Source organism: Galendromus occidentalis, unplaced genomic scaffold (genome assembly GCF_000255335.2).
Source record: "Galendromus occidentalis unplaced genomic scaffold, Mocc_1.1 scf7180000077488, whole genome shotgun sequence".
In the NCBI taxonomy this organism is placed as follows: domain Eukaryota; kingdom Metazoa; phylum Arthropoda; class Arachnida; order Mesostigmata; family Phytoseiidae; genus Galendromus; species Galendromus occidentalis.
The window spans coordinates 1,883,933-1,898,501 of record NW_003805476.1 but is presented as its reverse complement, the minus strand read 5'-3'; the positions used below and the strand labels follow the sequence as shown (position 1 = coordinate 1,898,501).

Genomic DNA, 14,569 nt, shown 5'->3' with positions numbered 1-14,569 from the left:
GCCGGTGAGCTTGGCAGTGCCGCCTTGCTTCGCCGGGAGCAAAGATCATTGACATGCTCGTTGCCTCTCTGCTCACATTCTCGAATAACCCCGGAAGAAGCACAATATTCGAATATTCCTCCCGAGTTCGTCGAGGAACTCTCACATGGAGCTCTGGACGATCAACGCGTAACTCGGGGGGTCTCCATCTCTCGAGAATCGGGCGCGCTCCTCACAAAACCGAGGAGCAAATTAGCAGACGATTCTTCAGATGTCATCTGCTATCAACTGTTTCGACACAGACGGAGGCGCCAATGCCGCTGCGAGAAATTGCATCTTTCCGGAATCAAGTTCAGAGACTGGGATATCTAGTGAACCGGTGACGGACTTACAGGCGAAGTTTCGCCCACCACAGCTCTCTTCTGCTCTACCCCCACCGTAGAGGCTTACTGAAGTAAGATATCGGAGACATTCGTTCCCGCTTTTGACATGATCGGGAGTCCGAAGGCAGTACCCACAGCTCTTCTCCGCAAGGATCCCCTGAGCTATGGCGCCGAAGCGCAGAGTTTCGAGGGAATTCGCTCACTCCCACCCAATCTGATTGAGCGATAAGCGATTTCCATGTATTCGACGTCTTCTGTTGCGGACCAACATTCCAATTCCGATCAACATGTCGATTAGGAGCACGGGGGAAGCTCCTAGAGGCTGCTGAGCGACGGGGGATACATTTCGGAACGATTCTTTTCCCACCGTCATCGCCTGCCTGGTCTTCGAGGAAGCAGCTCTCGGAATCAAGCGACTCATTACAGGTAACGATTCAGCCATGGACTCCTTCGTGATCGCAGCTGAGCAATTAATTCTGTTCACCCGCAGTCCCGATGGGAGGGTCAGTGAAGTTCTATCGTGCATGCCCAGGAATCCTCTCAGTCTGAGGGACTTGCAGCTGTCCCCGGACGGGAGACAGGTATTGGCTATTTCCAACAATCCAGAGCAGGGCGTGTGTTTCGCTTGTCTGACCAAAGGACAGAATGAGTGGCTCTATTACGATTTCATCCCGGAAGACGTGAGTATCCGCGCTCAGTTATCGGATCACTGCTGTCAATGAGCCTGATTTCGATCGGAACTCATCGCCGTGTGAATAATATGTGGTGAGATGGGATTTCCAGTTCACAGTGACGTGCGGAATTCATTCTCCAACGGAGAGTCATGTCGTCTACATGGGAACCTCGACCGGAGCTCTTGTGCAGTTCAATCTCAAAACGAAGATACCAACCATCTTGACCAAGGTTTGCCTCTCTCCACTTCCGAACATGAGCGATAATGCTGTGGACGGTGAGACGAATTGAGACCGAACCCCCACATTTCCAGAGCTCCCGTTGTGCGCCCGTTACTTCCCTGGATGTGAACTGCATGGGAACGCAGCTTGCGGCATCCGTCGCGGGCTCGGTGCTCCTCCACAGTATCCGCAATAAATTGGACGTTCACCTACCTTACGACAAGAGGCCAGTGAGTGGGATCATGACTCAACGATGCTCTCGGAATCCAGTCGATTCGACACGAGTACAAGAGCATTCTTCCGACTGTTTTTCTTTCTCCAACCACTAAACCTCATGTACTCAATATTCATATCGTCCCCAATCTGCTCCTCACAGAATGCTGAAGTGTTCATTCGATACCATCCGTTCCGCTCGAATACGCTCGGAGTTTTCTCACTGGATGAGGGCGCAGCGCTCCTCGATGTCTCATCGGCGCAACCGACGCTCCCTGACCGCAGGTCCAGGTTGCGACCTCCGCCGGGAGAAGCCCACGTGTGTAAACCCTGCGCGATTCTATGGGGGACGGCCGAGACTCTTTTCACTGTGGCCAACGACGGCCGCATAGTCCAGTACGGGAAAAAGAGGTGGGTCGGAAAACGATGGAGATCAGTCGCCGTGTCGTGGAGATCTTTCTCCAACCCCATCATCCTTATTCTCCTCCTCTCAACCAATCATAAGCCTCTGTTCCTAGCTGTGGTCTCCTCTACCGCCACTCCGACATCATCTACGGAGCCTGCATCATGAAAGACGGATGCGAAATTCTCCTCGGTCTGGAAAACGCACTCGCTTGCTTCGAGATGAAGAAGAAGCAGATCTCGTGGACCAAGACCCTGCGAATGATCAAAACCATTGAAGGCATGGCTAGAGCGAAGTCTTATGTGAGTTCGAAGGTCCAAAATACGTCGACGATATCGGCATTTCTTCCGCCTCGCGCAATATCGTTCTCGTCCCGTTTTTCAGCTACCGCTGGCGCTGCAAAAGTCCGGAGTAGAATCAATGTATCCGCAGAGAGTCGCTTTCAATCCTGACATCCGTCTCGGTTCGAGGAAGTGTGAGTATTGGAATTTTGCAGGACGACGCTATGAGATGAGGAGTTAAGGAACTGTCGATGACCCTGCTTCCCTCTTCTAGCTTCGTTGAAACCGAGCGATGGCGAGCTCATATCGCCACTGAAAGGAGCTCCCGATGTCGCGGCATCCTTCCAGAGTATGGCATCATCTCATGTGGAGACCAAAGGTGAGATCGGGAGGTCGGGGTATGGACCCGCCGCGGAATCAGAGCGAATGTCTGCTTATCGACAATCGAAATCTTTTCTCCCGAGTAGATGACAAGCGTCGCAGAAGCTCATTGGGCTCCATGATTTCGCCGCCGAAAGCTCACGGTTCTCTTCTGAGTCAACTCTCCGCGATAAGCATCCCTATCAGGAGGACCTTCGGGTCTGCACCTATAACCGAAGGTCTATCTTTCAAACAAAGAAGACATCTAGATAATTTATCTGAGGCTGTGATGAAGCAGACTACAACTCTGACTCCCTCTCTCAACTTCCAGAAACTTTCACCGATTCCAATGTCAAGGAGAACGACAAGACCATCTTACAATCAACTATCCTACAAGGTTAGACACCTCCGTCCGTGGCTCGCTGTCCTCCATGATAAACAGGATAATGATTGGGATTTGAAAGCACTTAGTTGAGGAATATTCAATGGGTGCTGCCTTCCCAGGAGAAGATATGACCTTGGGGAAAGTCGATTTCGGTCTCGACAGTTCCTCCCCTGTCCGACCGCCACGTGCCAACACTCGCCAGCCGCTTGTTCATCGACAAATAGGTTAATTACACAAGCCTGATTGAATGATTGATTGAGTCACAGTTATGATTCTGCATTTCTTGTCGCTGAAGATAATCCTGATGATAATCGTCCCACAGAGAAGGGGGCTCATAGCCATGAGGAACCCATGGACAAGGCCGTCTTTTGCAACGTGGATGGCTCGAGATCAATGTCGAAACTGAGTCAAGAGTGAGTGATTTTCAGCTGGAGATACTGCCGCAACTATCTATCGGGGACGCAGCATCATTAATTATTTCATTATGGTGGACGGGCGATCATCAAGACAGATCGTGAGAAAAGCTCTCTCTGCAGAAGCCAGTCCAGCATGACTTCCTTGATGGAACGGCAGAATACGCTGCTATCTCAACTGACCGAAGTTTCGGCGCGCATAGAATCGAGACTCATGGAAAGCTCAGCGAGGGTCGAAGCCAAACTCGATGAGATCCTGGAAGAGATCCGAGAGCAAGGATCGAGCGACCGAAGACTGATCGGTCACGGTATCCAATTAGTCAAAACATACCATGGCGATACCATGGTGAGGAAGACTGCTCCTTACAGGCTCTATATGTACTGCTCCATGTATGTAAGTCGGGACAGTAGAATTTGAGAGGTTCCCTGCTCTTCCAGAACATTCTCACAGAAATGGCCGAGGTCCAGCACGTCGCATGGCTCGATCCCTTGGATGATTACGAAACGCAGGTCAAACCTTGAGACTTTCGGATGGATGCAAATAAACTCATACCGCAGTTCATGATCACCAACCACATAGTCACCTTCAGAGAGGCACCAAGTCCGGGAATCTTACGGAGTGATGTGGGCATCTGTCCGGGCATCTGTGCGGTCTCTAGCAATCAGCAATGAAAAGACGCTTGTTTTCTGCTGAAATAAATGTCCCTTGCTGTGGTTTTCATTTAACGACACATCAATCATCAGTAGACCACATCTCGTGCTCTTTCACATTCCTATATTTGAGTCTTACTAACAACGTCGAAAGCTATGGACTATTAAGACATAATCGAATTCACTCCAGAGCCAGCTTCATGGGAGAGATACCCGATAATCATAATTCTATGTAAACTTTCGGCAGTCGAAGGCGGCTCATACGGAAATGTCCTAAATGATAACGCGTGAAGAAGTTGGTCATTTGCTTGCACTCAATCAGTCATTACGTCCGTTCGCTTCGCTCAGCTCAAGTGAGGTCCTTCAAATCCAGTCATCGATACGGTATACGTGTAAATCCACTCCGTCTGTACATACCCTCGTTAATTTGTCAACTGATGGATGACGTTTCAACGGGCTAGTAAGTTAGAAAAAAAGTACAGTATCCAGCGGCTCTTCCGTCTGGGTCTCCTGGCAGCTATGAGCGCCTTATTGCGGCGGGAGCGATAGATGTCGCATCCACGGAGTAACACTTCGAGGAATTTTCTATTGCTGTAACGGAATCGGAAACTATTCTTCGCCAAATTGTTGAGTAATGAGATGAATAAAAAAAACGTGATCTGAGGGTCAAATTGTAACGAAAAATAAATCAGTGATCTGTTGAGAGGAGGACGGCAGAGTGCAGCCCAACGAGAAGAGGCTGCACTCGAGGAAGAAGCTTCCGTTTGTACTTCGAGGAAAAAGTTATATAAGAAATATATATCTCTCTGGAAATCTGCCTAATCAGCTGCCGACTTAAGACTTTTACGTCTGCGTCGTCGACGTTTGTTGGCGTTCTCTTTGGCGTCCCCGTTGAGCTCTCGCGGGTCACCAGGTGTCTGCATCGATGCGAAACTGTTCTCTTTCGAGCTGTCCTCTAGGGTCGAAGACGTTTCTTGGACGGTCATCTTCACAGAACTGTCCTCCAGCACTTCGGCTGCTGTCAGATGGGTCTCGAGCTCAACACTGGCCGCTGGTTCACTTTCCGTTCCAAGGACCGACGATGCCGACGCCTCGACTCCATTCTCTTTGACGTTTTCCTGCTGCTCAACAACAATGGACGGTGTTTCGACTGAGGTTCGGCTTTCTTCGAACGTCGTCTCTGAGTCGGTCCTCATCTCTGATTCCTCTTCTTTTATAGTCTCCGTAGTAGTTATGATAGAAGTGCTCACGACGGAACTCTTCTTCAGACAGTCTTCAGCACGCAGTCTGAATTCACCGAATTCCACGTCCATGAACAGTTCTTGTAAGAATTTTCGGAAGGGCTGTTTGAGTTGGAATATTCGCAGCAGGTGACACATGTCTGAGTAAAGACAGAGATCGCTGAAGACCCAGGATTGCTTCTGCTTCATCGACAGCAGGAGCTGTTCGATAGCCTTGTTGTTTGTGTTGGGATATACTGCGGCCAAGTTGATGACGTACCTGAAAAACGAACATTCGTATCCTCCTGATCGGCGCCGGAAATCTGGGAGGTAGTGGCCAGGGGACAACAATGGACAGGCCAGAGGGAGTAACAGAGCTCTGCATCGAATAGGTACACACTTGAGTAGGTCATTCCGAACTTGTATGCGATCTTGGCTGGTGATCTTCTGCGAGGGAGCTCCGAATTCCCTCTGAAGACGTTCAGATATCCTCTCGTCAGCCCAATCACCGCATCGGAAGCACGTAGACTTCTTGTGGAGGGTGCCGAAGGTTTCTCTCGGGAAATCAGCGATCGCGGATTGCGGCTTCGGTCGCTGTAGGAAATTCCGATTGAAAATGCTGCTGATATGACGTGGAAGAACGAGCCCGATGAGAACCGAGGGTATTCCGACGGCTTCTTCCTTGATTGGCAGCTCAGGACTTGTCGGAGAAACCACTGAAAGGAGGAGGACATTGTTGTTTTTCCATCAGAAAAACTCCATCCGAGGAACATTCGGGGAGAGCGGTTTCTGGGGAAACCGAAAGTCAACCGAACATACCTGGCTGCTCCATGGATCTATGACGACGTTTCGGCCTGAGCATTTTCAGCGTCCCGTAACCGGCGGCGTCTGTTTGGCTCGTGTAACAGTGCATCATTTTGCGCATATCGGTGAAACTCCAGTTCGATTGTGGACTAGTTATGTGAGTGTGCATCAGATCCTCGCTTGTCGTGGAAATGTCGTCGAAAGATATCGAATCCCGCGTACTGCCCGCGCGATCTCGGAACTCGTGTATCGATGTCCAGGACGAGTCGAGACTCCATTCCGAGTCGACGGATTCCGCTCTCCGTTTGAAGTACCGGTCCCCACGGGACAGGCATTGTCGGACGCCCTCCCAACCGAGACCCGAAAGGAGATCACAGCCTTCGCTTGTCACCGAAACAAGACAGAGACAATAGAAAGCCGTGCCTCTCACGCCGAGCACGTCAGCGGTTCTGGCGAGCTCTACGATTTTCGGGATAATGTTATTCTCTTCAGCTAGCTTCAAGCCCTGAGCTGTTTTACATAGGTGTCCGATTCCCCACAGGGCTGCTTTCACGTAGAATACGCAAGTGGGGGTGTCGAGATGGGCGTTCTGTATGGTTTCGCACAATGGCTCAACGAGATTGTTCTCTTTGATGATCTCGATCCCTCGATCGTGGGAAGCCAGTTGACCCAATAGGTGGGGCGGGCAGAATGCGGGCCGGAGACGGTGCAGTTTGTGTTCACCCCCGAATCTTCGCCCGTATTTCCCATCGGGGTTCCTGCGGTGTCGACTCACGCTCTGGTTGATAGTGTCTTCGACCCATTTGACGTATTTCAGCGAGCCCAGAGTGATCCAGCGACGCAGATCGCTCTCCAGTACTCCTTTCTTCTCCAGGAGGACTATTCCCTCGAGCCGAGAGAAGTATCGTATCTGGAAAGAGAGGAAACGATTATTAGGAGGAGATCACAGGCTACCGACGCGAAGAACGGGAACCCGAACGAGATACGTATTGTTCCTGAGGAGCCTGTTAAGCTTGGGCACGACGGAATGCCATGTCGATATTCACCTGTAGAGCCCAGGCCTGATCTTCGACAGCGGTGTTAAGGTCTGGGTTGATGGCAATCAGAGAGTCGAGATTTTCGTTGATGTCACACGCTTCGTTGAGAACTTCGTACGATGTGTACTTAACAGCCAAACTCTGATCGTTCAAACAATCGACGAGGAGCTCGATAGCCCACCGCGAGAAATCAGCCACTCGACAGCGAAGCAACATACGCAACAGATTAACACAGTAGAGCTTCGAAGTCTCGTTCCTATTTTCGCGATCGACTCGGGTCATTACAGTTTTGAAAAGCTCTCGAGTTGGTCCCGGGTTTGTGTAGTTCAAGGGAGACAGAGCCAATTTAATGTAAACATCATTGTAGTTCATGGACGATGCACTAAGAGTTTCGGTGAGTAGCTTGGTCAGTTGCTCGAAGATGGACGCCCGTTTCAGAACGTGGAGCCCCAACGAGCTCCCCGTCAATCTCCCGATGAGCAGGAAGTACGCCTGACCAAGAGTTGAGGAGGCTTTCGCAGGGGACAGAACCGAGTTCGGCGGAATATTTTCCCCTTGGATCTGCTGGAGACAGCTGCAAACATCGTTCATGATATCGAGCAACAGGTTGCTCGCCGGCATTTTTTCCAGGAGGAAATCGGCCATCACGAGCAGCGTCGAGCACATGGAGCGCGCCTGCTCGCGTTCGGTCTCGATGGCAGAGAACCGCCGGTTGGACGGCAGATAGAACGCCACCAAATGTTCGAGGAATTTCACGGCCTGAGGATCGTCTTCGAACTCGGGAGTTTTCAACAAACATTTAATAATGTCCCAATCGTAGTGTTCGTCGCAACTGAAGACGCCCGAGTTGAGCAATAGGTTTTCGAGACTAGAAGCGTGTGAATTGCTTTTCCGTTTGCTTTTCCTCTTTGATTTTACGTTCGACTCCGCTTTGACGGGGGTCGAGGTCATCGGCGATTTGGGACTGTCGACGAAACGTCCGCTACGGGCCTCTCTGCAAAACTTCATTTGTTGGTCCAGGCTGAGGGAGTTCGCGACCCCGACCGTCTCGCACTTGAACTGCTCAATATACGCCAGTCTGTTTATGACCGTTATAGCTTTCAGTCGGATGTCCATATTTGGCGACATGGTGGCGTCGATAAGGCCCGGCAGTAGATGGCACATGTGACTGGCATCGAAAGGAAAGTACCGATTACAGATGTGGAGGAGTTCCGCGAGCAGCACCGTTGCGTGAATCGAAACCTGAACGTCTTGCCCGACCGTTGCCTGCGCGACCGCGTCGAGGAGGCCGTGCATCACCATCGCTTGAAGGAGAATGCCCATGTAGCACGCGGACAAGTTGACGCTTTTCGCAATCGGAGGTATCAGGTCGAGGCCTTCGGCGGCGACGAAGCCTTCGAACAGCAGCCAGCCTCTCTGCAGACCCGTCTTATCGTCTGACGCCAATAAGGCAATCCTGAAATCAGTGGTCCACTCTGGAGTTTGGAGACAGAACAAATCGAAGAAAAGACCCATCACGGATCTCTGTGTGTCGGTATCGGATAGTCTCAAGAGCTCGATTAGTTTAGTCAGACCGCTTTGCTCACTGCAGAGATATATGAGACCGGGCCACGAACGTAAAACGGAACAGAGCGCGATCCGAGCCTTGACTTCCCGTTCGTGTTGATGCAGCTCATCGTCGGGATGAACCATGAAATTTCGATCGGTGAATGGGGAGATCAGGTAATCGAGGACAAGATCAGCGTTCACAAGATGTCTGGTTTGGGGGTCATTTACAAGGTACATCAACGTGCTGATGAGTGATTCCGCCGCCCGGGCTTCGTTGACGTTCGTGCTCAAAACACTCCGGACGATCGTCAGGAAAGCGCCGGAACCGATCCAGAGTCTGGGGTTGGTGATACAGAGTTCGGCGGCCGTGGCGAGACAGGCTTTGGCGAAATTATCTCTCTCTTGCGGTCCATCACTGGCAACAGCTAAAATGCAATGTACGAACTCTAGAGGGAATTTCATCGGCGCTACGGCGGCGCACCGTCTCATCAGCCTGAGGGCCTGTAGGCGTTCAACCTTGTTGTCCAAGACGATATCCAATGACTTCACCACCAGAGACGGTATCAGCGCTTCACACAAGACGTCGAACGATTTCTCCGAACCGGTTAGATGTCGTAGGGCTCGCAAGGCCTCTGCTCTGATCTCGGTTTCTTCGGCCACCAACAAGAGTCTTATGCAACGATAAATGTCGACCAAAGTCCACGAGCCCAAACGACTGTCCTTCCTGTGGAAGCTGTCCAGGATGAGCGGGGCGAGCTTGACCAGAGGCAACAGATACGCTCTGGATGTCTGCGTATTGTGCACGATGTTCTGGAGGACCTCATTTAAATTGGTTTCGAGCGGAGCATCGAAGTCGAGTTTGATCTCCTCCGCCTCCTTCCGCTGAGGCCTCTGAGTAGGTCGGCCTCCACGGATGCGACCCGACTTCATGGCCATCATCCTGCCGATAGCAATCAAACGCTCTCGTTCTCACATAGTCGCTAGTTTCCCGGATGCGAAAAAAACATCACGTTCACTCCTCAAAACAAGTCTCCGTTAGATGATGCTCGGAGCAGCACTAGAAGACGTCATGGTGATCATCATATCATACGACCGCTTTGTGAGTAAACAATCACAAGGAGCAGACGATATCTCACATGCTTTTCGAAATAATGTCCCGGTAGCCGTCGTCGGCAGCAGCAGGTAGTAGTGGAGAATGGAGAGCCCGAAGCCCGGAGAACTTCCCGGAGGAGGGGGTTAGGGAGGTTCCGATCGCGGCCCCGGACCTGTTTAGTATTCGTGAAACGCTCTTCCCCAACTACTCCATGATAAGTCGCTCTATGCTCTCAGCGCATACTGGGGAATTTCGAGGGGAAAACTCATGGAGGGAAGTCATGAGATATTCGGCACCATTCCGGGGCAGTCCAGTGCTTCGGGAAGCAGTCCTTCGGGTTGGGTCGTGCTTTGGGGGGATATTGATCTCCGGAACACATCATGACGAACCAATACTCATTGCCCTCCAAGAGAAGGAAGGAACCCAGGTGTCGGAGCGACGGGACGTAAGGCCGTCAGAGGAGAGCGGGGAAAAAGACTCCGGCCCCGACTGCGGTATTCGAATCTCCCGTTGCTCATTCAAAGTCCGATAGTAGCACGCGCTTCTCGGAAATTAGACAAAAGCCCAGCGTAGTCCTCCTGCGGGAGACTTCACTGTTCCGCGCGGAGTCAAAGCCTCGGGCCTTCAAGGACTACTCCGGATGCGATGGCTGTTGGGGATGAGCGGAGAAATCTTCTGCAGAGGTCTGAAGTGATCCTCTTCACGGAACTCAATCGCGAGAGTCTTCATTCTCAAGCAGTTTAAAGCTACGTTGCTGAGGTTTCACCGCCGCAACTTGAATTTCGCGCTGTTGCTTCCGTCCTCTCCCTCGAGCTCCAGCATTCAACGTAAACAGAGAGGGAAGATCCTGCTGCCCGGCACTCTACGGAGTTGTACCTTCAACCTCTTCTCCCCTTCTGACTGGGAGAAGGAGATGATGCTTTTGATCATTTCCACCGCCACATCCGGATTGCTTCACTGCAGACGACAATCTCCCGTGCAAACCGCAGAGGCGCCGTAGAGGCCGGAGACCGTCGCCTCGAACAGAAGCTGAAGTTTCAACCTGACGGCCCATTTGCCCCTGCCGTGACTTGTGCGGCGAGTTCCTGTTCCCTGTGGAATCGTAGCATGTTCCGACAGTCAATGCCCTAGTGAAGGCGTGGCGGATTCGCTGAGTTTTGACGTGAACCATGGAGACAACCACCGACACCACCTGCCCACACGGGCCTCCAGATTTTTGGAGTATAGAAGAGGTAAAATTTTCGACCAATAGCAACATGAGCAGGGGTCAGACATGGAAAATTCGATCGATCCGCCATCATTCATTCTTAGGGGCTCCGATCGCGCATTTGTCGTGTGATGACAAGTGCGAAATCTCGACAAGAGCGTCAGAACACCATATGTGATTCCCGCATGGTTTTAACAAGTCTCTGACTCCGCTGCCAAGTCGAAAATACGGATGTCGGCATGATTGGCACTTGCTCCCCATGGAGACTCGAAGTTGTAATGGGTGCGCGATTTCCATGAGACCGGATGCTCTCAGGAATTGGTCAAGGGATGTTTTTCTCTGACCCCGTTTCATCGTCTCACGGCGGCTGCTGGTGAAGACTATTGTCGGAATGCGTCGATACCTTGAGACGAGATACCATCGACGGCAGCCATGGATCTATCCAGCATGGGCTCGATGTTCTACAGCTCCCAGAGGAGGCTCAAATCCGATTCAGGGTCAGAGATCGTACAGCGGCGGGAACGCCGAAGAACGGGAATGATCTTAGGGGAAACTACAACCCAGCTATTGATGCATCCGGTTTTGTCGGTGAACGCTTTCCTAGTATTCGCGGCCGAAGTTACGTGAACGGGCTGGCAAGAACAACCGATAGCGGATCGCCCGCAGTTTTTTTGTGGGCTATGCACAGTGTTTCCCCGAAGATCGAGTGGTGCAATATGACATCAGATCTCCTTTCCATCGCTTCGATTCTAGAACTCATCAGGAGAACCCCTGTGCTCCGAGAGCAATCTATATGGGAAAAAAACTGAGACCTTCGCGGTCACGCGACTCAAGATTCTTGTGATGGCCCAATTGCGTCGAATCTTTCGTCTTAATCTGGACTTATTCCAACTTTGTGGCTATCCCTCGACATTGCCGCGGACGTCGATTGGCGATCTGACTCGACCGCCTGTCATGCGTTATAACGGTTACTATACAATGAGGATCGTTCATCTCACGTCCAACGTGTGAGAATTCGTTTCCGAGTTCATGATCGGATCTGTCATGAAGAATTCAGATTTCGCTTTCTTATGAGTTCAATCGAGCTCGCGATATTCTCATCAAGGAAGAAAATTCTGTTTTTCAATTCCCTCGGGGAAAACCATGCCTCATACCCGATATTTCCTCGATTGCAGGTTGGTCTGTGGCTGGAATCCGTGGGATTCCGAGAACAAAAAGGAATATTCGAGCGGCATAAAATCTCGGGCAAAGCCCTTCTACAACTAAATGAGCAAGATCTGCGGAATCCGCCGATGGGATTGCCCTGCCTCGGGGATATAAAGGTTCTGTCGAGCCACATTAGAGAGCTCAGGCGGATCTACTGTCCGCATTCAGCTATCGACTCACAGAGGTTTGTAGAAAATGTCATTCTCAAACCCGATCAAACCGGAGTCCCATGCGGAAGGTCACCGGGGTATGGATGTCACCAAAACCGATTATATCAGGCATGGTGAATTTAACTTCCCTCACAGACGCTCCCTCTGCTCTTCGCGGCTGGATCGCCAGAGACGATTCGAACGAGTCATCTCGGATGAGTCGAGCGACACGGACGAGAACCTTGATGAAGAAGCTCATAGTGATACAACTTCCATATTTTCATTCGAGAACGACGACGAGACCACCACGGTCGATGGAACGAGAAAGAGGTGAGTGGTAGGCAGACTCTCCGGAGACGAAGGGGCTTCCTAGACCAAGTCAGAGATTGATTTCACTATCCACCTTGCTTCCAGGTTCAAGCCAGAGATCTGGAAAACTGTGGTGGCCATGGCCTATTTTTTCGCCGTTACCGCGGTCACTTCATTCGTTATGGTCGTCGTTCACGATCGTGTGCCTTCGATGGAAACTTATCCTCCGTTGCCGGACATTTTCTTAGACAATGTGCCTCACATTCCATGGGCCTTCGCGATGTGCGAACTCGCCGGCGTTGTCCTTTTCGTTATATGGTTGGGTATTCTAACATTCCATAGGCATCGTTTCATACTCTTGAGACGCCAATTCTCTCTGTTCGGGTCGGTTTTCCTGTTGAGGTGAGTACGCGGCTCAGAGAAGCTGATGATAATGATATTGATTCGATTGTCCCGAAAACCGCGACGATTGACAAACACTTCGACTCCCCAGATGTGTAACCATGTTGATCACGTCACTGTCAGTGCCAGGAACGCACCTTGAATGCAGAGCGCGAACTCCGGGAGATATTTGGCAGAAACTGCAGCAGGCCTTCCAAATATGGCAGGTTCGTGAACTCTCGTTTATTATTCCCTCGAGACATGGCTTCTCCCGACACCATATGTAGTTCCGAGTCCCGTTTCCTCCGCTCGGGACTTCCGATCGTTGTCGAGCAAAGCTTAGAAAGTCCGGATTCTCAGAGCTCGACAACAAAATCCTCACCCCCATATCGTTGCAGGGAGGCGGTTTGCTGATCCAAGGAGTAAGAACGTGCGGGGACTACATGTTCTCAGGCCACACGACAGTTCTCACATTGCTCAATTTCTTCATCACGGAATATTCTCCGCGAAGTTATTACTATTTGCACACGTTTTCCTGGGTGGTCAACTTGTTTGGAATCTTCTTCATCTTGGCGGCTCATGAGCACTATTCGATCGATGTCTTCGTAGCGTTCTACATCTCGACTCGTCTATTCCTGTACTACCACACGCTGGCCAATAATCGTGCCCTCATGCAAATGGACTCGAAGCGTACACGGATATGGTTCCCTCTGTTCTACTTTTTCGAAAGTGGGGTCGACGGCATCGTACCGAACGAGTTCGTGACGCCTCGATCTATTATGAGGTGAAGCATCGTTTGATTCTTCGAAAGATGGATGGATCTTGACATCCTTGAGACATAGAACGTCAGCATTCGATATTCAATGTTTTTCCTTAGTCTGAGGAGTCTCTCTCAAATTTTCCAGGTACTTCAAAGTGAAAAGTACACGACTGTACGGTCGAGTGGCGACCAAGAGCGGCCCGCTGGCGGAATCAATGATAGAAACGATTCGAAGAAAGAAACGGGAATGATTTCCGGAGTCGTATCTTCCCCAGGAAAATCTGGGGTTCTACAAGTACCGAGAATGAGATACTTACTCAGTGACAGGAGCCTTATTACTTATCATCGAGCGACATCGAGAGCCTACAAAGTGTAAATCGACTGAGAGCCAAAACCCCTGTGTGACTGTCGCCCCGGATTGGATCAGGCTTTCAACGGGAAGAATGTTTTCTGGTTCATGGAGTGTTGTTGAATATATATATATAGAATATCTAATGGAAATCAGAGAGGCCGGGAGGCCAGATGTCGCAGCTTTTGAAACATGTGAATAGAGAGTGTTTATTTATTCGTTCGGCTCTCCTCAATGTCCAAACTATGGATGCGGCAATCTTTATTCCTGAAGATTGCAAACATAGAGCTGAGTATCGGTGACTGAAGCGTCAGGTGCCTGTCAGTCTCCCTTGCGTCGAGGTTCACGGTTCAGGCGTGTGTCGATGTATTGCGCTGTATTCCACCACCATAGAGTTGAGAAGCCAATCTGACGAGTCCGGAGACCTGAGCTTTGGATGAGCGAGTCGCTCAAGCATCGTCCGATGCGGGCGAGCAAGCGAGAATGCCTCTGCGCACCTTATCATCGTCGGCATGGGATCTTCGTGAGCAAGCGACATCGTCGGA

General features: G+C 50.9%; 3 protein-coding genes across 3 annotated transcripts; 2 read left to right on the top strand and 1 right to left on the bottom strand.

Moving 5' to 3' along the window:
• The first annotated feature begins 293 nt into the window (after positions 1–293).
• LOC100899193 (uncharacterized) lies at positions 294–3,832 on the top strand. Its single transcript, XM_003746220.2, has 12 exons — positions 294–433; positions 789–1,042; positions 1,146–1,265; positions 1,348–1,485; positions 1,632–1,879; positions 1,987–2,173; positions 2,256–2,346; positions 2,427–2,531; positions 2,844–2,909; positions 3,220–3,310; positions 3,434–3,656; positions 3,749–3,832. The coding sequence occupies exons 2-12, from the start codon at positions 803–805 to the stop codon at positions 3,830–3,832; spliced, it is 1,593 nt and encodes a 530-aa protein (XP_003746268.2). The 5' UTR covers positions 294–433; positions 789–802.
• A 947-nt stretch (positions 3,833–4,779) lies between these two features.
• On the bottom strand, positions 4,780–9,623 carry rictor (rapamycin-insensitive companion of Tor). Its single transcript, XM_003746219.2, has 4 exons — positions 7,032–9,623; positions 6,001–6,895; positions 5,582–5,897; positions 4,780–5,461 (listed from the first exon to the last, which is right to left on the bottom strand). The coding sequence occupies exons 1-4, from the start codon at positions 9,507–9,509 to the stop codon at positions 4,780–4,782; spliced, it is 4,371 nt and encodes a 1,456-aa protein (XP_003746267.1). The 5' UTR covers positions 9,510–9,623.
• Positions 9,624–10,612: 989 nt separating this feature from the next.
• Positions 10,613–14,227, top strand: SMSr (Sphingomyelin synthase related). The gene is made up of 7 exons (XM_003746110.1): positions 10,613–10,895; positions 12,046–12,260; positions 12,382–12,555; positions 12,640–12,936; positions 13,028–13,142; positions 13,314–13,699; positions 13,821–14,227. Exons 1-7 carry the CDS (start codon positions 10,833–10,835, stop codon positions 13,924–13,926), a joined length of 1,356 nt encoding a protein of 451 aa, XP_003746158.1. The 5' UTR covers positions 10,613–10,832; the 3' UTR covers positions 13,927–14,227.
• Positions 14,228–14,569: the final 342 nt, after the last annotated feature.